This window comes from Athalia rosae, chromosome 2, assembly GCF_917208135.1.
Source record: "Athalia rosae chromosome 2, iyAthRosa1.1, whole genome shotgun sequence".
NCBI classification, from domain to species: domain Eukaryota; kingdom Metazoa; phylum Arthropoda; class Insecta; order Hymenoptera; family Athaliidae; genus Athalia; species Athalia rosae.
In genome coordinates, this window is record NC_064027.1 from 27,704,967 (window position 1) to 27,728,707 (window position 23,741).

At 42.0% G+C, this 23,741-nt stretch overlaps 4 protein-coding genes across 8 annotated transcripts; 1 reads left to right on the forward strand and 3 right to left on the reverse strand.

The window, feature by feature from the left end:
* Window positions 1–20: 20 nt before the first annotated feature.
* LOC105685816 (vesicle-associated membrane protein/synaptobrevin-binding protein-like) lies at window positions 21–3,645 on the reverse strand. Its single transcript, XM_012400246.3, has 6 exons — window positions 3,430–3,645; window positions 2,287–2,439; window positions 2,065–2,177; window positions 1,850–1,999; window positions 1,676–1,777; window positions 21–1,530 (listed from the first exon to the last, which is right to left on the reverse strand). The coding sequence occupies exons 1-6, from the start codon at window positions 3,485–3,487 to the stop codon at window positions 1,345–1,347; spliced, it is 762 nt and encodes a 253-aa protein (XP_012255669.2). The 5' UTR covers window positions 3,488–3,645; the 3' UTR covers window positions 21–1,344.
* Window positions 3,646–4,641: 996 nt separating this feature from the next.
* On the forward strand, window positions 4,642–8,417 carry LOC105685798 (coiled-coil domain-containing protein 102A). 2 transcript variants are annotated; one of them, XM_020852239.2, is made up of 7 exons: window positions 4,642–5,044; window positions 5,176–5,924; window positions 6,035–6,260; window positions 6,347–6,556; window positions 6,664–6,935; window positions 7,090–7,227; window positions 7,589–8,417. In XM_020852239.2, exons 1-6 carry the CDS (start codon window positions 4,928–4,930, stop codon window positions 7,196–7,198), a joined length of 1,683 nt encoding a protein of 560 aa, XP_020707898.1. In that variant the 5' UTR covers window positions 4,642–4,927; the 3' UTR covers window positions 7,199–7,227; window positions 7,589–8,417. The 2 variants fall into 2 exon arrangements, with proteins under 2 accessions (XP_020707898.1, XP_012255638.1); XM_012400215.3 differs by lacking the exon at window positions 7,090–7,227 and having other exon boundaries at window positions 4,645–5,044.
* On the reverse strand, window positions 8,299–15,772 carry LOC105685797 (collagen alpha-1(III) chain). Of its 4 annotated transcripts, none has more exons than XM_048651469.1 (5): window positions 15,002–15,772; window positions 13,969–14,313; window positions 13,255–13,633; window positions 12,499–13,176; window positions 8,299–12,468 (listed from the first exon to the last, which is right to left on the reverse strand). In XM_048651469.1, the coding sequence occupies exons 1-5, from the start codon at window positions 15,086–15,088 to the stop codon at window positions 8,459–8,461; spliced, it is 5,499 nt and encodes a 1,832-aa protein (XP_048507426.1). In that variant the 5' UTR covers window positions 15,089–15,772; the 3' UTR covers window positions 8,299–8,458. The 4 variants fall into 4 exon arrangements, with proteins under 4 accessions (XP_048507426.1, XP_048507428.1, XP_048507427.1 ...); XM_048651471.1 differs by having other exon boundaries at window positions 8,299–10,884; window positions 11,005–13,176; XM_048651470.1 differs by having other exon boundaries at window positions 8,299–13,176; window positions 13,969–14,136; window positions 14,203–14,313; window positions 15,002–15,771.
* A 664-nt stretch (window positions 15,773–16,436) lies between these two features.
* Window positions 16,437–22,013, reverse strand: LOC105685824 (zinc finger protein 629). Its single transcript, XM_012400258.2, has 3 exons — window positions 21,049–22,013; window positions 19,147–19,962; window positions 16,437–19,035 (listed from the first exon to the last, which is right to left on the reverse strand). The coding sequence occupies exons 1-3, from the start codon at window positions 21,116–21,118 to the stop codon at window positions 18,290–18,292; spliced, it is 1,632 nt and encodes a 543-aa protein (XP_012255681.2). The 5' UTR covers window positions 21,119–22,013; the 3' UTR covers window positions 16,437–18,289.
* Between the last annotated feature and the right edge of the window lie 1,728 nt (window positions 22,014–23,741).

Below are 23,741 nucleotides of genomic sequence, written 5' to 3' on the forward strand. Positions count from 1 at the left end.
ATATAATAGTTTCATTGATGTACACAAAGTCAGTATTATATTTTTGAAATATTCTCATTGTGATATTTTTATACAAATAATATTACATTACAATCTGCGCCTTGAATTCATGATTATTATATGTCCTTGTAACAAAATTTTCGTGTAATAGTATTACTAATATGTTATTCATGAGTCCGATTCATCGTCACGTGAACAAGGATTCATTCCTTTTATTTTCCTCCTAATATGAATATAAATGACCACCAATAGAATCGTGATGTACGAGATCTCGACAGCTCGGAAGCTCAGAGGTTCCGTTATGTGTCGGTGCATAAACCGAAATTTATGCATAGAAGAAATTATCTTACCACTGCCCTTTAAATTTTCTTTTACTCAATTTATTTGTTTTATTCAGACTATTTTCATACGAGTTAGATTCTGTTGACACCATGTCTCTGCGTACCATGCTCACCACCGGTAACCGAGTATGAGTGAGGGCGGCAAGGATTCGAACAATAACATACTCGTGAGGTTTTGACATCTGGGATATCTTTATTTTGATTTAAATTTTCCTTTTTTTCATTAGACAAACATAAATAAATAAAAAGTACACTGAAGCGTCAATAAATTGAATGCGCCAACGTATGCACGATGAGCCATCGGGGATTATTTGTACATAATCCAGTCGGGGACCCAATTGCCACGTTCCGCACCACTACTTTTTCAGCCACCCCCCACCCTGATATTGGTTGATATAACTTTTAATATTGATGTATATGTACAACAACGTTTATTATGTATGATAATATATATTATGTGGTCTGATTGCAATATAACATTCATATAACATTTATCAATAATTCATAATTTACAAATGTAGTGGTGACATGGTTTCAAAGACATGGAGTCAGATTTTCCATAATAAAAAAAAAAAAAAACCCTTTTACAACGGCGCTAGTGTCGAACGTTTTGTTTATTCCTTTATCTCAATTTCCAGACAAACCTGTACCGTTAGTGAATTTACTCCTATCATTACACTCGATCAAAAGCATCAGCAGTAGTAGCAGTATTATGCCGATAATGAGCAGCCAGGTGAATAAAAATATAAAAGAAAAATATTATTTAATTTATGTCGTAAAATAAGCACAATGCCCTACGGGACGACTTGATAAAGGTAGACCACCATACAAGTGAATTTCAGCATTTTAATTTGCCATGAAGAGTTGATCAACGGGACGACTTGATACGATTGCACTTCATGCTAATGGTGGTGAACGGCGGGGAGGTCTGGCTAAGAAAACCGGTGGATGGGAGGAAGGTTGGTGGGTAGGGGGGCTGGGATTGTCGGCAAGATAGGGGTGCTCAGATTAACTTCCCCAACAAGTATCCAACTACTACCATGGCAATGGCGATTAGTACACTGGTAGGAATTTTAGTTGGATTTAACTTGTCACCGCTGTTTGATGTCAAACCCGCAAGTGCAGCCATATTTCCACTGGTAATTGTTGCTGTGCCCGATGCAGCATGCCGCGCTCTCATAAGCTCTTCCTGTTGCAAAGAATTCCAAAATAAGCTTACAGAGTTCATGATCGTTGAATCAAATTTTCATTCCTAGTATTTACATTTGTCGTTTCAAGAAATACTAGTAAGAACACTAATATGTGATCAGTCAAATAGAAATAACGGATATTACCTTGAGCTGAAGGTTTTCCTGCCTAAGAATGCTCTCTTCCTCCCTAAGTTGCTTTACTTCCGCAGCCGCTTTCATCAGTTCTTCCTCCATTTTTCCGAGTGGCTGTAACATATTTGGAAATATGAATAAGAAACCACTAGTAACGGAAATTTCGAGTCTAGAGTTGCAACGTACCTTGGGAGACAATTTCACAGAATCTCCAATGCCCTTATTTTTGTCGTCATCAATACCATCGCTGCTAGGAGCTGTGGTACTGCTTACTGGATTTTCAAACACACACTTCAACTTGAAATCCATCAACTGATCAGGGTTGATGTCCTTCCACTGAAAAAAATGAGGAAAATTAGAGAAACCTGAATGATGATATAATTCTAATTTGTTTAACATACCAACGAATCATTGATTCCATCTTCAGTATCAAGTTTCGGAGCTATCAGAGTTTGGACCATAAACTTATGTTTATTTTTCTCCCCAGGAACAAAGTCAAATGGTTGTAAGCACACTGTAGCAAAACAATTAGTCATATACTATCTCAGTACGAATAGCTCATGCAACATTATGGGATAAGTATCTTGGACAATATTCATCTGGAATACCAGAGCCCTGTTTACCTGCTATTTCAGTACCACTCTTAGGCTTGATGGACCCGGAATTTGGCCGAACGCAATACTTCTTGGGGGCAGTTGTTTTTATTTTAAAATACACTTTGTGCTCTGACGGGTTAGTCAGTTTCATATATGTAGTCACTGGAGCTGTAAAAGGTCCTGCAACAAATGATGAAACATCAATTTTTTGCTCACAACTTTTTTTGTATTCTTACTCAAGGCACTTGCTTATTTCCATGACAATCGATTTATTTTTACTCATGAGATAGCATACGATCAACCTGAGGTAGCAAAACAAATGGTATTGGATTTATATTGGAAAGAACAAACACATATCAGTTTGCTGGTCACTAATTCCACAAAAAAGAAGAGGGATTCTTTGTATGATTGATGAGATTTGTTGTCTAAAGAAGGTATCGCTGTTCTTGCTTTGACAGAAATCAGAATGACACCGGTGCAAGATTTTTTTGAATTTCTATATTATTTGGCAATTTTGCCTGAGTATATCTGAATATAGGAGTCCTTTGGGTAAATAGATTTGTTGGGCCAAAGAGATGACAGTAATCTTTAAATGTGCGGGCCACTCCCACTGAAGATGGAAATAGCATGGTAATCAAGTATAACAGGTGCTACTTGGAACCATCGAAATATACTAAGCCAAAGGCTAAGTGTCACGATAGAAAACACACCAAGATATGTACGAAACGATGCCCGAGATTAGATAGCCGATGTTTGGTGGTAATGACGGTAGGTAGCCATGGGAAGGAGTAGAGCTCATATAAACTTAGAAATAGCTCTGACAGCAGCTGTAGTATGGCGTAGGGATAAGATGGGTTAGGAACAAACATTGGAATCAAAGTGTTGTAAAGTAAAATCGTCATTCATTGCTTTGAGGGATGAGAAAATACAGAGACCAATGACGGATCTAACTCTATTCTTATTAATCTATTTTCAAGATCTAGCTATCAGTACTATTTGAGGAAGGTATTCACACCATGACAGACAAACGAGGACCGCGTCTGTACGTGTTTTATAGGTCTGCCTGCTTTCCGAAAGATTCGAGGTTTTGAGTATGCATGCGTGGTATGTGGGATGTAAGAAGAACATGGTAAGATATCGAAGCGATTATGGAATTTTGAAGTCGCGTACCCCTGAACCGGAGTTCGCCCTGTGGCTCGATGATTAATATCTGCTCGGGCTTAGCCATTTTTATTGCCTCGCCTCGCGGTTATATTGTCGTCCCGACTAAGATGTGACAGATTATTCAACACTTTTAATAAATTTTTAGCAAACCCGCGCTCTCTCACTTCCACTCGCTCGTATTCCGTTGAACTAATTCTTATTTGCAGTTTTCACAAAATACGCATGCGTCATTACGGAAATTATATGGAGCCTCTCCGTTACGTCATGCCAGCTAACACCACCGAAGTCATATTCACTACTCCAATGACGCGTTGCCACTGTTGCGTAAGCCGGCTTTTTTGAATCGAAATCATCGCCGACAAGTTTAACTCCATTGAGAATATAATATGAAATTCAGCACGGCAGAATGATCTTTCAATCTATTCAATGACGCAATTTTAGTACATCCAGATCATTTATGTACATTCATTTTCATGAAGTATATTTATTTCAAATCTTGCGATCAGTCAACATTCGAGGGAATGAGGATCTCCCAATCGGCGATTATCTACCGCGCGCAATCGACGAGCGAATTGTTCGGCGGACACATTTGAATTCATAAGTTTAACTTTTTCGACGAGATTAGTAAAACTTATGAAGCGATAATGAGAAGCCAAAATATCACAAAACGTCGTCTTTTATACCTGTTATACCTGCCTCACCCCACACGGTCGACGTCCACAGTATTTAGATTCGATCAACCAATTCCAAGTTGAAATCAAACGCAATGCAGCCATAAATGTCCTGAAAAGATCTACATACAGCAGTATAAAGCTCAAACTTTTTCCTTTTACCACCCATTTTATAAACAACGATTGCGCTAACATATACACTTTCTTCTAACAATTTGAAATTGGGGTTTGATAGACACGTAACGTCGCTGTATAATTTGAAACATGAGACGTTGATACCATCGAATTGTAGAATATACATTAACCCCGATTATAAATTGGCCAACTAATGGATTACGAACGTTTTCTCTTTGTAGCTCACTGATAATGACTATCACTCAATATTTAAATTGCCAACAACGTGTTCGCATCGCTGAAGATTTGTATTTGTGCAGATATTTAGTATTACAAAATCTCTAGCATTCTTCAGTCCTGGACTCTAGTATTCTTTAACGCATAGCGTCATCTGTAGTATGAACCGAAAGCCATGCACTATTCTACAACGATTCTACCTCTTGTAACTCACCTCAGCCGCTTTTTGCTACGGCAATCTATAATTCATTTGTTGTAACTTATTTATTGGTAGAGTTCCTGTCACATTTTAAGTGTCTTGTGTTTTCGTGCATAATAAATTCTGATCATAACGTATAAGGCCATCGACATTCCGAATAGTTGATAGTGACATGTGGAGAAATAAACACATCTGTGATGAAAATTTTTTAACATTACAATTCAGGGTTGTGACTCACAATCAGTGGAAACCCTAATGAGATAGGTTAGATTATTAATCTCAAATGGCACAATCAACAGCTAGCGGTACGTCATCCCGTCGAATAACTAGGGAACATGATGTTTCTGTCAGCTCAACGAGCTCTCCGCGCTATGCGGATAGTGAATGGGAAACCAAAGAGGTAACTTCCAGCACCGATTCTATACACTTCGACTCACTCCCATGTCTTATCTTTTTAAATGACTCACCCTCAGGGTATGATTTTTTATTGTGGCTAAAATAGTTCATGATTTCAAATCCAAATATTTTTAGGCTCTACGACAAAGAGAACTGGAAGAAGCGCGAGCACGAGCTGCTCAGATGGAGAAAACGATGAGGTGGTGGTCGGATTGTACGGCAAACTGGCGTGAGAAATGGAGTAAAGTTCGTAATGAGAGAAACAAGGCCAGGGAAGAGGCTAAGGTTCTGAGAACTAAACTTGAAATAGCTATTAAGGATGCGAACACATTCAAGCATGAAAGGCAGGAAATTGAGCTGCAGAATGAACAGCTAAAAAAAGAAATGGAAAAAATCCATATGATATTACTGAAACATGCAGGACAATTTGATCAACAAATTATTAGTATATTGGAATCTGATCCTCGACTCAGAGATGCACTTGGGGTTGATGAGCTGGTGGAAGTTTATAACAATGTTCAACAGAGTGAGAAAATAGGACCTCTTCCAAATAAGAAGGAATTGTTTTCTCGAAAGAATTCAGCTGAAGAAACAGGCTCTAAATCTGATACAGACGAAGTGCCACCACATGACAGAGATATAGAAGAATATGTTTTACAAGGTGCAGTCCCAAAACACGCCGTGGAGTTATATAAGGAGAGCTCAATAGACACCTTGGATAGGGACATGGTAAAGCTTGTTGGTGAGACCAATGCAATGCAGGATAAGTTAGATAAACGACAATCGATTATTGATGCAAATGATGAAGAGTTTCTTATGCAGAAAATGTCCATGCTTCATCTCAGATTAGAGGAAGCGACAAAAACTATTTCCGCTGAAAGAGAGTAAGAATGTTTTCCGTAACAAAAAACAAGAATTGTCAGCTGCTCATGGTTATCATGTCTGGCCACAACCATCTACCTTAGTGTTTCACATTTTTATGATATCCTTCAAGGGAAAAATCATCGCTACATCGAGGAATGGAAAAACTCAGGGCAGAAGTAATGCAACTTAGGGATCGTTGCGAGGAGCTACAAGAGAGTAGGGCTGAAGTGACCAGAGAACTGTTAGTACTGAAAGATAGATTCCAGAGTGAGCTCAGCGCGGCACAAGCAGATCTTATGGATGAGGCTACAAACCGTGAAGGCATGGATCGACGATTGTCCGATCTTCGAACTGAAGTAAGTCTAGCACCAATCTTGGAAATAATAATTATAAATATCAAGCTGTTGATACGACGATAGAAAATATCCGTACATATCTTTAGTTGGAAAGACTTCAGGCAGAAAATGCCGCTGAATGGGGTAAACGAGAGCGATTAGAAACCGAAAAAATATCTTTGGATCGAGAGAATAAACAATTGAGAAATGAATTGAAAGAAGCGTTAGAGAGGGCGGAAACGCGTCGCACTCGTCCAGTTTCTGCATCTGATACTGATGTTAGGCAAATTCAACAAGAATTATTGGATCGCAATAAGGTGAGTTAGTGAAATAGTTAAAGTTGTACACTATCATCATCATCATTTGAACGAAAGAAATCCAGCATTGTATCACAGTGGTAATGCATCTCAATAAATTCAATTAGGAAGTCGTAGACCTCAAACATTCTTATGCAAAACTGAAGAAAATATTAGCTGAAAAGACAACGGAATTGTCACATGCCTTGAGACGATCCGAACAATATGAAGCAGAAGTAAAAAGGGTGCGAGGTAGAGTGGAAGAATTGAAAAAGGAACTTGCTTCTGCACAAGATGAATTAGATACAGCATCCAATAATGTTCGTCGACTTCAGAGAGCGAACGAAGACCTTTCAGAACAATTAAGATTAACAAATCCTACGGAGCATTGCAAGAACAGGTGAGCAACCATTTTAATAATCTGAGTTCGTAACTTTTCGCATTTGAAATTCACCACCGATATGCTTGCCGGTTACAATTCTCATTTGATACATGTAGTTGTTGACATGGCGTATGAGATCATTATATGATCTTGGTATAATATTAATTAACAGTTCTGAGCTATGTGCTGATGAATTAGCGAATACAAAGGAAGATAACTTAATGGATGATAGTATGGAACATATTACTTCCTTGTGTCCTAATTCAGTCGTAGCAGACTAACTAAATTGCGAGGGATTAAGTCTAGCCAGGCAAGTTCACGATAATTCTGAAAAAATTAAATTTCGTTTCATGTACCCAATGCAAGATTTATATCTATATTTTCAATCCCAATCTTAATGAGGTTGCATGCGAAATATTTGGCGTTTTTCCTATCTTTTTCGAACCCACCGTTTCATCAGTAGTCTAGAATTGATACTGTGCATCGAATTTACACCCTTTTTAGGTAAATTAGTTTTGGCATTTTGACTTTACCTGTAATGTTGGATGCAGTCGACATATTACTCTTCATATTATAATAATGTAGGAAATAATAGCCCAATACTCAAATTCTCCAATTAGTATAATTCAATCTGTATCTGCAAAGTGTACGAGGTTGATATATTTTTACAGACTCCATACTGCAACAGGCATAATACCTATCCGCCGTAGTACCAGTCTTTCTCACGATTTCAGTGATGACGATGTAAATGACTTTTGAGGAGTATCCTGTAAATCTGTACAAATATAGATGTCGTGTGATTTCATCTAACTTAAAATCCAGAGGAGAAGAATGGCATTTTTAAAGCTGATGTCAGCTGAAACTTACTGCTATCACCCATGATATGAAGATTATTCAACTAATTATCATGGTAAATCAGTTTCTTGAGAGAGGTAATTGCATCAATTGTCCTTAAATTTCTACATTTACATTATGCTTTAACAGGTGTTTAGTGTTGTATGTATAACTGTACGTTAATTTTTACACCAACGACTTTTGTACATTTTATATTGTTTATATGATTTTTTTTTATATATTGTCTATTGATAATGCTTTACAATTTCCTTTAAGTTACTTTAGCTAATCCAACGTGTACAGAACGATGAATTTTTCGTTAATTTTATCAACACAATATTAATGATTCGGATTATTTCTACAAAGACTGATGGAGAAAGAAAGTGACGTATTTCTTGGCTATTACTAATAATTTTAAAGAACTGTAAGATAAATATATCTTGAAAGGTAAAAACCCTCAAAGCAATAATTTGTGTAGCATTTATGTATAGTAATTGATTGCGAATGTATGCCATAATTAATCACCAGAAAGGATTGTATGACAGAATAATTTCTGACAAATTTTATTGACAAAGTAATCTATGTTATAAATACTCGCGTTACTTATAAAGGCAGTGAATACAAATACAACATCAATATAAGTATAAAGAAGATGAAATAACCACATGTCTTTTAAAAATAATTATTCCTACAACTTCTTTATAGTATCAGCATTTCATTGGCGTTCCATCCGGGTTTGTAGGCATTTTAGGCTTGCAGATTTTCGTCCTACCGTTAGAGCCATACACAATGTTGCACGAAAAAGTGAAGTATCCACATGTGGAGCTTTTTGTGTAGTATCTGTGTTCGTACTTTCGTGGAACCGCAGAATTTCTGTTACCATCCAATCGACCCGCAACGCTGTTAGTAACTGTATAATAGTTTGGCTTGTTGGATGGGGCGGGATGACTATTGCGTAAGTAAGTGTGCGGAATTGGCTGGATGTATCTACTGTTATTATATCTGCCACGATTCTGTGATGTTTGCAGTGCTCTCGTGTGGACAGCTGCAGATTCTTTGGCTCGGTTTCCGGCAGTTACAGTCTCATTCATTGGAGTTAGTGTGATTGTCTGCGACTGTGAATCGCCATCACCTTCAGCTGCTGTATTATCTCCTGAAACGGATAACACCTTGCCACGAAATCCTGGTGGTATTGTATATCCTGGTAGGGATTGTCCAGGTTGTAGCACATCTCCCTCCCGAAGTTGAGAGGTGGAATCTTGCACAACATGTGCCCCATATTCGCTATTCGATATATGGGTTTGTTGCTGTTGATTCTGCTGTCTACTACTCACGGTATAACCGTCATTGTTGTAAGAGATTTCTCCAGGTTGACCCGGCAAAGAATTTGGTGGTGTAGAGTCATAGTCGCCATTGTCATCATCGTAAACATCGTAATCGTCGTTATTGGTACCGTCAGTGTCATAATTGTAATCAGGTTTTGGAGATGAAGCTGGACTGTGTGTTGTTCCAGAGCTGCTATAAAAATCACTTGATTGTTGTTCGTCGCCAGAGACTGCCATAACAGCTGACCGATGAGAGCTTGAGGATTGTAATCCGTAACTATCCTCGTCAGTCGCTTCAAGAGTGGGTGTTATTCCAGTCACTGCACGAAGAAGTGGACTGACTGTCACTTGATCAGCTTGTTCATGTGGGTCTTCCTGAGCTGAAATCTCGACAGGTGTGAATTGTTCAAGGGGTTTGAATAATTCTGAATTGCTAGTTGTAAAATTGAAAGGCTTCCTAGAAGCAGCAGCACCTGAACCTGAACCTGCTTGAGCAGCTCCAGTGTAAGATAGACCGTATTTGAAAGTGCCATGTAACTGCGATTGTGACTGACCTCTGTAAGTCCCGCTTTGTGCTGAGGCTGTACCCCCACCCAAAAACAATGTGCTACTATTACTTTGCAGATTATCATTTTCCTTCTGGTAAGGTTGGAAGCCTATTTGTGCTTGGCTCGAAGTACTACCCTCACCATTGGCTTGGGCATCTGCCATGCCACCCTTGGAGCCGGTTTGGACTTGAGAATTTGTTCCATGATTCCATCCGCTACTCTGTGCCCCAGATGATGTTGCACCTGTATCTGAGTGCAGTTGAACTTGAGCTTGACTTTTTCCAAGACCTCCTGAACCTTCCGCGCTACTTGTCGCTCCTTGTTTACCACCACTCACTTGAGTCTGAGCACCTTTGTAGCCATCGTTAGTGCCTGCCTGAGCTGAGAAAGATCCTGAACCGCTGTAAGTTCCTGAAACTTGCGATTGTGCTGTGCCCTGTCCATATTTGCCTTGAGCTGAGGCGCTAGCCATAGTTCCGGTATGTATTTTTTGAACCGAACTAGAGGCTTGAGAATCCGCATTTTCATCAGGGCCACCATTTGTTCCAACTCCCAAGCCTCCGACATGCCCGCCAGTTGCTCCTTCTCCTCCAGTACTTGGTCCTGATCCACCCGGTTTTCTAGAAGGATCATAGTAGTTCCCGAGTATCCCATCACCGGCACCTGGGTACGTTCCCCCGGGATATCTTCCTCCAGCTTGTCCTCCTGGGTACCCTACTCCTAATTGTCCTTCACCTGGGTATCTACCACCCGGATATGCACCTCCTGGTTGTCCATCGCCTGGGTATCTACCACCCGGATATGCACCTCCTGGTTGTCCTTCACCTGGATATTTACCACCAGGATATGCTCCTCCTGCTTGTCCTTCACCTGGGTATAAACCTCCTGGTTGTCCTCCACCTGGATATTTACCACCGGGATATGCACCTCCTGGTTGTCCCTCACCTGGGTATCTACCACCGGGATATGCACCTCCTGGTTGGCCTTCACCTGGGTACCTACCACCAGGATATGCACCTCCTGGTTGTCCTTCACCTGGGTGTCTACCACCGGGATATGCACCTCCTGATTGTCCTTCACCTGGGTATCTACCACCCGGATATGCACCTCCTGGTTGTCCTTCACCTGGATATTTCCCACCCGGATATGCACCTCCTGGTTGTCCTTCACCTGGATATTTACCACCGGGATATGCACCTCCTGGTTGTCCTTCACCTGGATATTTACCACCGGGATATGCACCTCCTGTTTGTCCTTCACCTGGGTATAAACCTCCTGGTTTTCCTCCACCTGGGTATCTACCACCGGGATATGCACCTCCTGGTTGTCCTTCACCTGGGTATCTACCACCGGGATATGCACCTCCTGATTGTCCTTCACCTGGATATTTACCACCGGGATATGCTCCTCCTGTTTGTGCACCACCCGGATATTTACCACCGGGATATGCACCTCCTGGTTGTCCCTCACCTGGGTATCTACCACCCGGATATGCACCTCCTGGTTGTGCGCCACCGGGGTATCTACCACCAGGATACGCACCTCCTGGTTGTCCTTCGCCTGGGTATCTACCACCCGGATATGCACCTCCTGGTTGTCCTTCACCAGGATATTTACCACCTGGATATGCACCTCCTGGTTGTGCGTCACCTGGATATTTCCCACCCGGATATGCACCTCCTGGTTGTCCTCCACCTGGATATCTACCACCAGGATATGCACCTCCTGGTTGTGCGCCACCCGGATATGCTCCTCCTGGTTGTCCTTCACCTGGGTATCCACCACCCGGATATGCACCCCCTGGTCCTACTGGCTGTCTCCCTCCTGGTTGTCCTTCACCCGGGTATCTACCACCGGGATATGCACCTCCTGGTTGTCCTTCACTTGGGTATCTACCGCCGGGATATGCACCTCCTGGTTGTCCTTCACCTGGATATGCACCTCCTGGTTGCGCGCCACCTGGATATTTATCACCCGGATATGCACCTCCTGGTTGTCCTTCACCTGGATATTTACCACCCGGATATGCACCTCCTGGTTGTCCTCCACCTGGATATCTACCACCGGGATATGCACCTCCTGGTTGTCCTTCACCTGGGTATCTACCACCGGGATATGCACCTCCTGGTTGTCCTTCACTTGGGTATCTACCACCCGGAAATGCACTTCCTGGTTTCGCGTCCCCTGGATATTTACCACCTGGATATGCACCTCCTGGTTGTGCGTCACCTGGATATTTCCCACCCGGATATGCACCTCCTGGTTGTCCTCCACCTGGATATCTACCACCGGGATATGCACCTCCTGGTTGTCCTTCACCAGGATATTTACCACCCGGATATGCACCTCCTGGTTGTGCGCCACCGGGATATGCACCTCCTGGTTGTCCTTCACCTGGGTATTTACCACCGGGATACACCCCTCCTGGTTGTCCTTCACCTGGGTATTTACCACCTGGATATGCACCTCCTGGTTGTCCTTCACCTGGATATTTACCACCAGGATATGCACCTCCTGGTTGCGCGCCACCTGGATATTTACCACCAGGATATGCACCTCCTGGTTGTGCGCCACCTGGGTATGTACCACCTGGATATGCACCTCCTGGTTGTTCTTCACCTGGATATTTACCACCAGGATATGCACCTCCTAGTTGCGCGCCACCTGGATATTTACCACCAGGATATGCACCTCCTGGTTGTGCGCCACCTGGGTATGTACCACCTGGATATGCACCTCCTGGTTGTCCTTCACCTGGATATTTACCACCTGGATATGCACCTCCTGGTTGTCCTTCACCTGGATATTTACCACCAGGATATGCACCTCCTGGTTGTGCGCCACCTGGATATGCACCTCCTGGTTGCGCGCCACCTGGATATGTACCACCAGGATATGCACCTCCTGGTTGTGCGCCACCTGGGTATGCACCACCTGGATATGCACCTCCTGGTCCATTTGGTTGCCCTCCACCTGGGTATGTTCCATCTAGAATTGCGCCTCCCGGTGGTCCTCTTGGATGCCCTGCACCTGGATATGCACCTCCTGGTTGTGCGCCACCTGGGTATGTACCACCTGGATATGCACCTCCTGGTCCATTTGGTTGCCCTCCACCTGGATATGTTCCATCTAGAATTGCGCCTCCCGGTGGTCCTCTTGGATACCCTGCACCTGGGTATGTTCCTCCCGGAAGTCCTTCACCCGGTTTTCCTACTGTTGGTCCCCCTCCTGGTTGTCTTTCACCTGGGTAATTTCCGTTAGGATAAGCTCCTCCTGGTTGTCTTAGTTGCGATCCACCCGGATATGTTCCACCCGGAAGTGCCCCTCCTGGTTTTCCTACTGGTTGTCTTCCTCCTGGTTGTCCTTCACCTGGGTATGTTCCACCCGGAAATGTTCCTCCTGGAAATCCTCCAAGACCCAATTTCCCGGATCCTCCTGGACCCACCAGGCGACCTACTTCCTCATGATTACCTGTAGGATATCCAGGACATTCTTCGCAATCCGAACCACCTAGAGACATGCCTTGTGCTTGTCCCATTCCGTTGCTACCACCTAGAATGAAATCATAGCTTTTCAACAACCGAAGCGTTTCTATTTTCCTGAAATATTCGAAGCGATGAAATTACTCACTGACAACCGCATGAGACGAGTCGTGCGTCACCCTGGCTTCTGCTCTACCTTCTTTCGAATCACTTCCGAAATTCAAGTATTGCGATTGAGTTTGTCCTCGAAACCTTCCCCGGAAAGGAACTTGCCGACGATTTCTCTCGTGTGATTCTGTATTGATTGCCTCGTTGCTTTCCATGTCGATTTCTCGCTTGACCCGAGCAAGCGAGGGTTGGAAAAGAACAACATTAGGACTATGGCTCACTAAATCGTTCTCGTTTGCTTTTATTTGATCGAAAACTGGCTCTTTCACCAGTCCTGGAATGGGTTGCGCTTCTTGAAGCAGCACCATGGATCTCCCCTTGCAAAACCGTACGATCCGGCCACCCGCCAAACCCCAAGCCTAATCGTGAGTGAAAAACGTTATTGTATTTTCAAGTTCAAAATTTTCAAAAAAACTATCCGGCCATTTGACGTAGAGGAAATAAACAAGAAATAATTAGAAATTGGTCAATGGTCAAGGGCGAGATAAAAGTGGTCCAATCATTGTCTGAGATTGATAAGCAGTCTGCCGAAGACCAAAAATAGACTTCGATGTCCATTCAAACTCATGCAGCGTTTAACTTTCCGGTTCGTCACTCTCGAAACAAAGAGTAATTGAGTTACATTTCCATCATGCGTGCAAATACGAATTGTATCTTTGAAAGATGATCTGATGTTGCACTCGGCTGGACTTACTTCTAATTTATTCAACAATTGGTCCGAGACGTAAAGGGTCCTTTGCCCCCGAGATGCTCGAGGCATTTTATGCCACGGATTATTCGGAACTACATCCGAAGAAGAATCGTCCCGCATTCGTTCCAAATAGCATACGTTCAATCCCGCATCTTTATAAGCGATGAAACGCTGCAATTGACATAAATCATAGCCAATTAATTGATTTGATGTGGGGATCGATTCGGATCGTCTTACCGTATCGTAGTCACTCAAAGAAGCCGATTGCACTATTTGTTGGTCCGCAGATCCGTTTTCGACGATCGATCCTCCTTCATGATTTACAGATCTATCAAATCTCTTCTTACCCTGCGAGGAATGAATTGTTAGGAAATTGATAAAGGCGATAGAAATCTTTGCGACATTTTCACCCAAGCGTGACATTTAACTTCAGAATATACGCTCATTATAGTGGGTGTAACGTGGAGATATTCTAACCGGTGTTTATCGTATTTTATCTCCTGACCCATGATCTTCAAATCTTTCGTCAGTTGCGGTTTTCTGGATTAAATTTATATCTGCTTATGCCGATTTATAAGGATACCATATCCCTTTCACCCGAACACGTGTGTGACCTCTTGGAAATTTTGTAAAAATATTTATCATTGAAAGAAAAAGAGAAAAAAACAAACAAGTTGTTCTTTAATCAAACCAAACTAAGAGTCAAATGTAAAGCGAACTTAATCTCAGTCAATTCAATCCTCACTCGACGCCTGTCAATGACCGACTTTCAAAATTCCGTATCAAGGTCCCGCGATAAAGCTTCGAGTTCCGGAAAAGATTCTCTTTTACCGAACTTTCGTTTCATTAATCGTGATCAAATTTTCTAAAAACCTCTGCATTTTACCTGAATAAGACAAGACACGTTTATCAAACAACAATTGAAAAAATTATTCAGATAATTCTCTCCAGCCTCCGAACAAAGCGAATTCTATTTCTCAAAATACTGGATCGAGGTCGGTTGATTCGGTGTGGATAAATTCTGAATCAAACTTACGTAATATTTTGCATGCGCTGCCGTCAATCCGAAGACTAAAATCAGGGTAAAAATGACCCGCAAGGGTGTCCCAGGCATCCGCACCATGGTGACACTCGGAGTCTTGTCTTAAATTCGACTGGATGGAAGATGAAAACGTATCGAAAGGGACACCGGACACTTGGGAACCCCACTCCATTCGAGGTCTGCGAAGCTCGTCATCTATCCCCCCTAAAATCTCCCCGTAAGTTTCCCCTGAACAGTCCAGATCGTAGAATTAGTTTCTTAAAGGCTTACGTCCTCGCTCGGTTATCGGAGTAACAAAAATTGATTATTCGTTAATTGCGTTGAGAAATTCATTTGGAAAAAGCTTTTTCATTTCGAGAGATCTAATTCCGATCTATTTCCAAAATTTACTTTTCAACTTCAAACTGCATCGACGACTATAAGCAACCGGAAAGGCGTATCCCACAGTGGAGAACATAGAAAAAAAAAAATCAAAATTTTGATGATAATGTTTTTTTTTGTTTCGTTTTATACGTGCTTGTGACCGATTACTCTGTGCAAGTTTGTAACGTCCAAGCTTTTCGTCCTCTCAAAGAAACTGACGAAGAAAAATTGAAATCAAAATCAGTGTATAATTTGGGGAAGTTGTTCCTTTTTCTATTCCAGCTACTATGCGACTATGACTTTGATTCTTCTGTTAGGTACTTATTTCTCCTTTTATTTTCTTCATATTTCTCACTTACGTGTGATACGCCTTTCTGGTTGCTAGCCGTTCAATAATATGTAAAGCAAATCTATCTGTTACAAATATGGAATATAAAATTTATTGAATATCTCTAGCGATATATCTATCATTCGGAGCGTCGTAGTTGCTGGCGCGCTTCCTCCCCTACAATGCCCTAATTATGCATTACATTCCATTTGTAAAATACAGCTAGATCGTTGTGTTTATCTGAGTTCATCGTGCAATCGTTGCTTATAATATTCCGAACTAGACGTCATGAATGGTATACGTATACCTATACATACAATGGCTCGTAGATGACTCGAATCACATCGATCAAACGGACCCCGTTTACCACCTTAGAAATCTTGACGATCAGTCTCAAGGATGTCAAAATGATGTACCAGGATTTAATTGATCGATAATAACTAACTGATGGGATATAAAATATGATGCAAGTTGAGGAGATTGCTGGGATGCAAACTTAGTTTTTCCTTTGCATTCTATCGCCGGTACTTTTCATTTTATCAATATGTACAACGATGATATATTTTCAACTTTGATGAAGTACTGAAGATTCTTAATCACATACCAATGGCTGATCTACTGGTCTAAAGAACACAAAAAACTTGGAAAAAACGAGAAAAAAGTAAATTTTAAATACCCCAGGAGTCATGTTTGGATGCAGGAAAGATATGGGTACTATGTATAGTAAAATATCAGTTGTTAACTTCACTGGATATATTGTATATTTTCACATTCGTCTCTATTTATTCTTATTGATCGTTCTTCTGATTGATTCGTAAATTTAAATACAAACACGCGTAATAGCTCCACATAATTGGCAAAAAGTTTCACAATTTGTATAAAAAAAATTAAATCTACTAAATGACAGTAATAATAATTATTATCATGATATTAATAGTAATAATAATGTTTATTATCAAGGCACTCGGGGGGGGGGCTGTTAATAGTATTAACAATTGTTAGCGATAAATTTAAATTTGCTACGGATCATCAAGTAAATCGATATTAAGTGCTAACTAGGAATGCTATTACATATGCGTTAATTTACATTATGTATAATGTGAAACTTTATTGAAATATTTTAAGAGAAAAAATAAAGAAAAAAAAAAAACAAATTGTAAAGAAGAATAGTACAAATGGGGTTAAAACTATGACTAGGACACAACAAATTTTTTTCTCCTCAATATTTACAAATATATTTATATCATATTAATCAGTTGTACGGTTTTGAATATATAATATATTTAATGATTTTCGTATTGCTCTGTTTCTTCAAAACATTCAACGCATAATTATGTATTATGTTATAAAATATATATATCATTTCGCGACCGATTCTCCACAGACTTACAATTTTGTTCTTTTCTTGTCTTTTTTTTGTCCTATTTTTTCTCTCGTTATTATTGCTTGAACGATTTTTTTTATCTTCGGAAAAAAGAAAAAAAGATAGTTGTACGTATGTAATGATAATTTTGAAAGTAAGAAATAGTCTGGTTAATCGCGAAATGGTTTCCGACTAGCGCACACTCTGATTATTACCTATTCGGTAATATATCAAACGATTAAATTATTGCAATTATACGTATTACATAAAGTTTCTGTAATGAACACGGGCACATATTTTATATCTTTATAGAGTTAGAGTTATTGCAATATCCGACACCGCACCTCTATAAACATATCTATTATCATACGAGTATTTCGAGGCACTTTCTGCTTTTTAATAAATTAAACAATTAGTCAATTAATTAATTAATTATCGATTAGTACCAGAAAATATCTAAATATCATATTTACAAAGTCTGTTATTTTTACTATTATTATTGTCATTATCATTATTATTGTGTATATATATATAGCTGCCTTGAAGAGCATTCATATTATTTACGACATAATTATTATAATAACGTTTCGAGCACCATGAATCAACAATGATTTACTATCATGTAAATACGAACACTGACTATATTGAAAAAAAAAATCGTACATATTTTTTTTTAATTGCTATTCGTTTTCTCCTTGTAACCTAAGGTTCATTAACTAGATGACAACATCTTCGGTTTAAAAAAGAACATTTGAATTCCCATTTCTATTGATTGAAGAAAAAAAATAATTAAAAGACGAAATTAAAGAGTTGGAGAAATGAAAGGAAAACTACTATATCGTCTAGGCATGTACACATATGTATAATATATGTATATCCTCAGATTAACATTATGATAAGGCACATTTAAGAATTCACAGTTCATAGTTTATAATAATTTCAATCAACTATCTACTAAATGGTCCCTATTAGGAAGATACTTGGAATAATATATAATTATAACGTCGTATTAGATAACGATCGATATTTCTAGCCGATTTTCTGTTTAACAATCGATCATGATTAATATATTAAACATTTCTTTAGATTACAAAATTTACTATTAATTAATTTTTTTTTTTTTTTTTTTTTTTTTACGTTTCGCGACGAAACCATTGTGTTCCTTTTTTCTTTTGTCATTAGCACCTTATATTTTTTCGAGGATCATTGATTACCGGTTTTCATCGTATCACGCGATAGCCAAGTTTAGTGTCATTCCCGCGGGACGAGAAAATGCAGACGTTCTCGACGCTGCGGTGAAATCGAACGGCGATTTTTTGTTACCCCCGGAAGACAATCTTCCAAGGTGTTCCGGATTCGGAGATATAACCGAAGTACGAATAACCATTTGCGATCTGTACGCCGATCCTTCGGTAGTTTCGAGCTCGAAAATTTTCTTCTGTTTCTGCAAAGGTTCGGAATTCGAAGCTTCCGATTCTTCGGAATAATTGTTCGAGGCGAATTCGCGCTTCGGATGTTTATCCACCGGCGTTTCTCGGACCCCTCCAACGACCAGTTCCGGCGATCTCGATTCGACCGAGTTTACGATCGAAGATGTGAGGGAAGTTTTCGTGTGCCTTATCGCTGAGAAAGGTGCGTTGTTCGGTTGTTGAGGGGTATCCCCTACGGACACGCTTCTTCCGAGACCCATTCGAGGAACGATAACGCTCGTCGGCGACGCTGTTACCGGAGCCGAAATTCTTCTCGGCAACGGACTGGTCCTTTCGGTCTCACGCTTCTCGGAAGATGCTCGATTATGTGAACGCATACAGGAAGACTCCTCGTGTTTGTATAAATAGGACTTGAGAGCGAACGCTTTTCCGCAACGCCCGCATACGTGAGGTTTCGTATTCGAGTGGGTTTGCACGTGAGCGCGGAGATTTGACTTGTCGGCGAACGCCTTGTTGCATATCGTACACTTGAACGGTTTTTCACCTGAACAGAAAATAGAATGTGAGAACAAAACTGTGAGATTGTAAAAAAAAATCCTTCTTTCGCCTAATCGTACATCATTTTGTGGTGGAAAGACAAAAGCGAATTTCTTACCCGTATGCGTTCGTATGTGTCCCTGAAGTAACCACGGTCTTGAAAAACACTTGCCGCAGTAATGGCACTTGCATCCTTGGTTGTGGGTCCTCACGTGCATGCTGAAAGCCGGCATGCTGACGTAGACTTTGTCGCAGTGCGGACATCGCCTCGCCTTTTTATCACCGAGGGAACGATGAGTCTGTCGATGTCTGGCGAGATTCGAAGAAGTGGAATATCTCTTGCCGCAGTCCGGACACTCGTGATCTTCGTTTTCATCCGCTTTCGAAACATCGTTGGGATTCGCGGGCGAAGTTCCGCTCTTCTTTGCGACCGGCGTCGATCCCCTTATCTTTCTGTTGTCCTGTCGGTGGCTGTGACGATGGTGATGCGTTTCGTTTTTACTCTTATTATCCTCCGCTCTGATCACCGGCAATCTAAGAATCCTCGGATTCGTCAATTCGCTCGTAGGCGAGCACCGTTCCAATATTTTTCTTTCAGCTTCGATCCTCTCGAAGAACAGCCGCGTTCTCTCTTGGAGGGCTTCCTCTTCGTCGGTCGTTCGTATTTCAAGTTCTTCGTTCAGTTCGTAAGATATTATTTCTTTGTCATTGTACCTCGACGGGGAGTTAGGACCGCGTTGGCAAATCAGACTTCCGGTGGGATGTATCAGTGTTCCAGCGGCGGCTGCCAAACTAACTTCAGCGAGTTTCGTAAGGTTGTACAATTCTTCGGGGCATTCCGAGGACGTCTCGCTACCGCAGTCGCTGACCCCATCCGAGGTGGGTTGACCGCCTCCGTACTCCGCGACGCTCACACCGCGCTCGGGGCTGCAATCTAAAAATGGAAAAACCGAAAATCAGCTCGCTCTCGGATGAAAAAAAATCCCCCCCCCCCCCTCGATCCAGGATAATTTCCAAATTGAGAAATCGATACCTTCGCGACTCCGTCGGCGGGAAAAAATGGAGAAAAAAATAAACGATAATTTTCCTATCCTGTCTATCCGGACGCGTTGCAATCGTCGGTATCGGTTTATGTGGAAGCTGCGCCTGTTTTGGGGAGAACGGAAATAGACGAACGTGAGTTGTCGGACCGCGATATACCGCGTGTGGTCGCAGAGAGACGAAGAGTTGTTCGAAAAACGACGCCGGAGGAAAAAGCATAAGCATCTAACCGCGTTGCTCTCGTGGGGGGGGGGGGGGGGGAAGCTTTCAGGCAGGGGGTTTTAAGCATCGCGACGGTATGCGTCGTCTCTTCTGACGCATCTCCTCGGTCTCTCCTATTCTCGAGTCTCGCTTCTCTTCGGCGATTTTAAAACAACCAAATGTTGGATCCACCACTGGTACCGTTCCAACGATGTACCGTAATGGCCGAGCTGCACGCTCTCGGATCGTCGGCCATATCGATTTTATCCGCTCGTTCAAACGTTCGGGAGCACCTCGCGCCGATGGTTGAATAAATAAATTACGAACCAACCGACTGTACTGCCTCGAAATAAATTTATGAATGAACCCAAGAATGATCTGAATTAACGTTAAACGATAACGTTCCTCTTTGTGAAACCTACGAAGCGAGCTATAAACGAATCGTCATTCAGGGATGCGAAGTTTCGAGGTTGACCTGTTGGTAGACACGCGTTGTTTTGAGGCTGTGGTTAATTATAGAGACTTCTACCCGCAGCTCTTTTAACCGTTTTAATTCTACTGGCCGTACCGAGAATCAGGCTGATTATTACCCGCGATGAAAATCCGCCAATTTCTTCTCCAATTTTCATTGCGATTTCGTATGCGATCGTCAACTGATAATTAGAAGAAAAAACAATCGCTGGAACGCTCGTAGAGAGGAGTATGGACGAAAACAATATTTATCCAAGACGATAAAATCGAAATTTGAATCGAAGGTGTATCAAAAACTGTAACTCACCTCTCGTAGTTTCCTCGAATTGTTCGGTTCCGTTGTATCTTCGTCGAGTGATGAGAAAAGCTCGAGGCATTTTGAAGGTCGAGGGTCTCCTCGTAACTCAGAAGTAGTCTCGCAATCGAACACAATACTTAATCATACCACATCCAAGAAACCAGCACTGGTCGGCGTCGTTTCACAAAACAAAACCAAAACCGAAAGAAATTCGAACAAATAAACGACGACAACGAATGGAATAGGGGAATAAAAACTGCCGACAATTATCCCTACGGTAAAACGTACGGAAAGTTATCCGCCAAATTTTTCTGCGGTCGGTTTAGGAAATATCCCAAATGAATTTTGTCTATCAATTTTATTTATTTATTCGTCAAACTTCTTTTTATTCGAACCGGTACCACCGTCGCGCTTCTTCAGCTGTAATGAAAAGCCTCAGGACCGAACCGTTTGCTCGCTCGAGATACTCTGCGCTCCGCAGCTTTCAGGCGTATAGTGTTGGTCCGGGTGTATTTCGGGGCTACATATAGGAAGGAGTTCACCTCCCCCGCGTTACCCCTCAGGACCCGGTGCGGAGGGTCGTTCTCTCTCTCTTTCTCTCTCTCTCACTCTCACTCTCCGTAAAACTCCGTTGAACCCCCTTGGAACCCCACGGAACTCTTCAGCTGCCGTCGTATTAACACCGCCGAGATCCGAGCGCGTGCTCTGCCTCCTGCGGCTCAAATGTATCCCACCTACACCTCGTTGTACATCCACCCTGCGCAGGGGGATCGTCTCTCATCCTCGATTCGGGACACGATTACTCCCAAGGATTCGATTCCGAGGGGGGTTCCGAGATCGGTTAGACATCTGCGGTCGTCGTACGTTTCGCGTGAATCGATCGCGATAAAATTAATCGGGACATCCCGATAATGTGTCCCGCAACCATTTTTCGACGACTCGACCGATCGACGTTAAATTTCTTATCGAAAGTTGGGTGAATATCTAGTCGAATTCACGACGTCCTATCTTAACGCGTTCGCAAATGAAGTTTGACAAATTTTTACCCGATGAAAATTATTATCTGGTCTACCCCTTGGACTTTGCCGAAATTTTCGCTCTTTGAGTGGATCGGATTTTTTGTTTGGAAGCTTTCGACCATCGGTTAATTTCGTGGGGAGTTCGGGTCACCCCTGCACAGGGATCGAATTTCAAGTCATTAGGCAAAGTCATCGGCTAACGGTCGTCTTCGAGGTGTCGACGACGTTGTCGAATCTTGGATTCAATTCGGAGATTCCCGCGCTGAATTTTGACTTATCGTACGGAACCAGTGAGTCGACTCCAGTCACCGTAGTTCCGTGTCATCGTAGAAGTTTATTTTGAGAATATTTATTTAAGGAGAAACAGTCGACTTCCATCTCGTAAACCTCTTGGAAAATTTATCGAATTCCTTGTTGAGAAAATTTTGAAACTCGTGTCTTTTTGGGGCGTGCAAAAAAAAAAAAAAAATGAGAAAAAAAGAAAGCCCGGCTTCCACCGTCGCAGGCAGGGTATATCGCGATACCTTCTTCCCCCTCTCGCATTTTCCCCGACGCATTAATTACCATAAAATAATTGCCGTCGGAGAGAGGAAATTTTGTTATATTTTTACCACCTCCCAGTGTCTTCTTTTCACAGAAGACGCGCGCGTCCTAAGTGTGTTTCACCCCACAAGTTGTTACCGCGTGCAGTCGGCACGCGCCAGGGGGGCTTGTTAACCAAATATTAAGTCGGTTAAAAGAAGAGGAAAAAGTATAAGAAAACAAAAAAAAAAAAAACAGAAAAAAAACCAGAAAAAGAAACTCCGGTGGAACGAGGAGAGAAAAAAAAAAGGCAACCGCGATGGATGGAAAAACCGCAACCTTTGTAGCGCGGGCTGATTGTGAGCTTGCGGCACGACGCTCAGCGGGAAGACGATCTCTAGGGCACGTCGCTCGATCTCCACCGATGAGTTTCGTATGTTTGCCGAGAGTCGTGGAGGCGAGAGAAGAAGAAGAAAGAAAAAAGAAAAAAAAAAAACAAAAAAATTGAAAAGACACGACTCGGGGAGGGAATATTTGACGGATGCGCGGCCGAGCGGTGTGCGGAGTTTGTTCCTACGAAGCTTTTACAACGCGGTACAGTCAAGTGGAAATTAGCGATCGAAGGATTTGCGTTTATAGTCGAGGCTCGTGAATGGATGCTTCGGGAGTTAGTCAGCGTCGCGGTGCTAAATCCATCCAACGGATGCTTGGCGCGTCGCCAGTCAAACCACCCAGCGCACCAACCTGCTCGCTAGAACCAGGCGATGGCTCTCACTCGCCGATCGTCTCGCTTCGTCGTTGGCGTCGCTTATCATCCGCGAAGCTAGCTACCCGCTAGCTCACCGTTTCTGCTGCGTAACGACTCGCGGCGTCGGCATTTTCGACTGAAAAATCAACTCGAGGACTCTATATATAATCCGCCCACGAAACGCCGTGACCTCGCCCACCACCGGCTATATCCGTTAAACCGCGACGAGGTATTACTCTTCTACGGAACGAAAGTTTTTTCCCAACTTTCGCGACTGACGAGAAATCGGTGCTTTTTCGCACGCTCGCCGTCTCAACGTGAGACACGGAGAATTCTCGATCGAAGCGTGTAGCTCGATTCGGCGGAATTATCGAGCAGCAGATGTGTATCCTCGTTTCCAATTATTCCACCCT

Bases quoted from the DNA above. Each gene is read 5' to 3' on its own strand.
- LOC105685816 (XM_012400246.3), bottom strand. From the start codon at position 3,487: ATGGCTAAGCCCGAGCAGATATTAATCATCGAGCCACAGGGCGAACTC. The intron at 2,440-3,429 runs GTACGCGACTTC...CATTTGTTGCAG, and splicing joins GGGCGAACTCCGGTTCAGGG to GACCTTTTACAGCTCCAGTG. The intron at 1,531-1,675 runs GTAATATCCGTT...TCTTTGCAACAG, and splicing joins AGGAAAACCTTCAGCTCAAG to GAAGAGCTTATGAGAGCGCG.
- LOC105685798 (XM_020852239.2), top strand. From the start codon at position 4,928: ATGGCACAATCAACAGCTAGCGGTACGTCATCCCGTCGAATAACTAGG. The intron at 5,045-5,175 runs GTAACTTCCAGC...AAATATTTTTAG, and splicing joins GTGAATGGGAAACCAAAGAG to GCTCTACGACAAAGAGAACT. The intron at 6,261-6,346 runs GTAAGTCTAGCA...ACATATCTTTAG, and splicing joins TGTCCGATCTTCGAACTGAA to TTGGAAAGACTTCAGGCAGA.
- LOC105685797 (XM_048651468.1), bottom strand. From the start codon at position 15,088: ATGGTGCGGATGCCTGGGACACCCTTGCGGGTCATTTTTACCCTGATT. The intron at 14,314-15,001 runs GTAAGTTTGATT...CATTCCTCGCAG, and splicing joins CAGCGCATGCAAAATATTAC to GGTAAGAAGAGATTTGATAG. The intron at 13,177-13,254 runs GTGAGTAATTTC...ATTTCATTCTAG, and splicing joins CTCGTCTCATGCGGTTGTCA to GTGGTAGCAACGGAATGGGA.
- LOC105685824 (XM_012400258.2), bottom strand. From the start codon at position 21,118: ATGCCTCGAGCTTTTCTCATCACTCGACGAAGATACAACGGAACCGAA. The intron at 19,963-21,048 runs GTGAGTTACAGT...TTCCATTTTTAG, and splicing joins ATTCGAGGAAACTACGAGAG to ATTGCAGCCCCGAGCGCGGT. The intron at 19,036-19,146 runs GTAAGAAATTCG...TTTTCTGTTCAG, and splicing joins ACACATACGAACGCATACGG to GTGAAAAACCGTTCAAGTGT.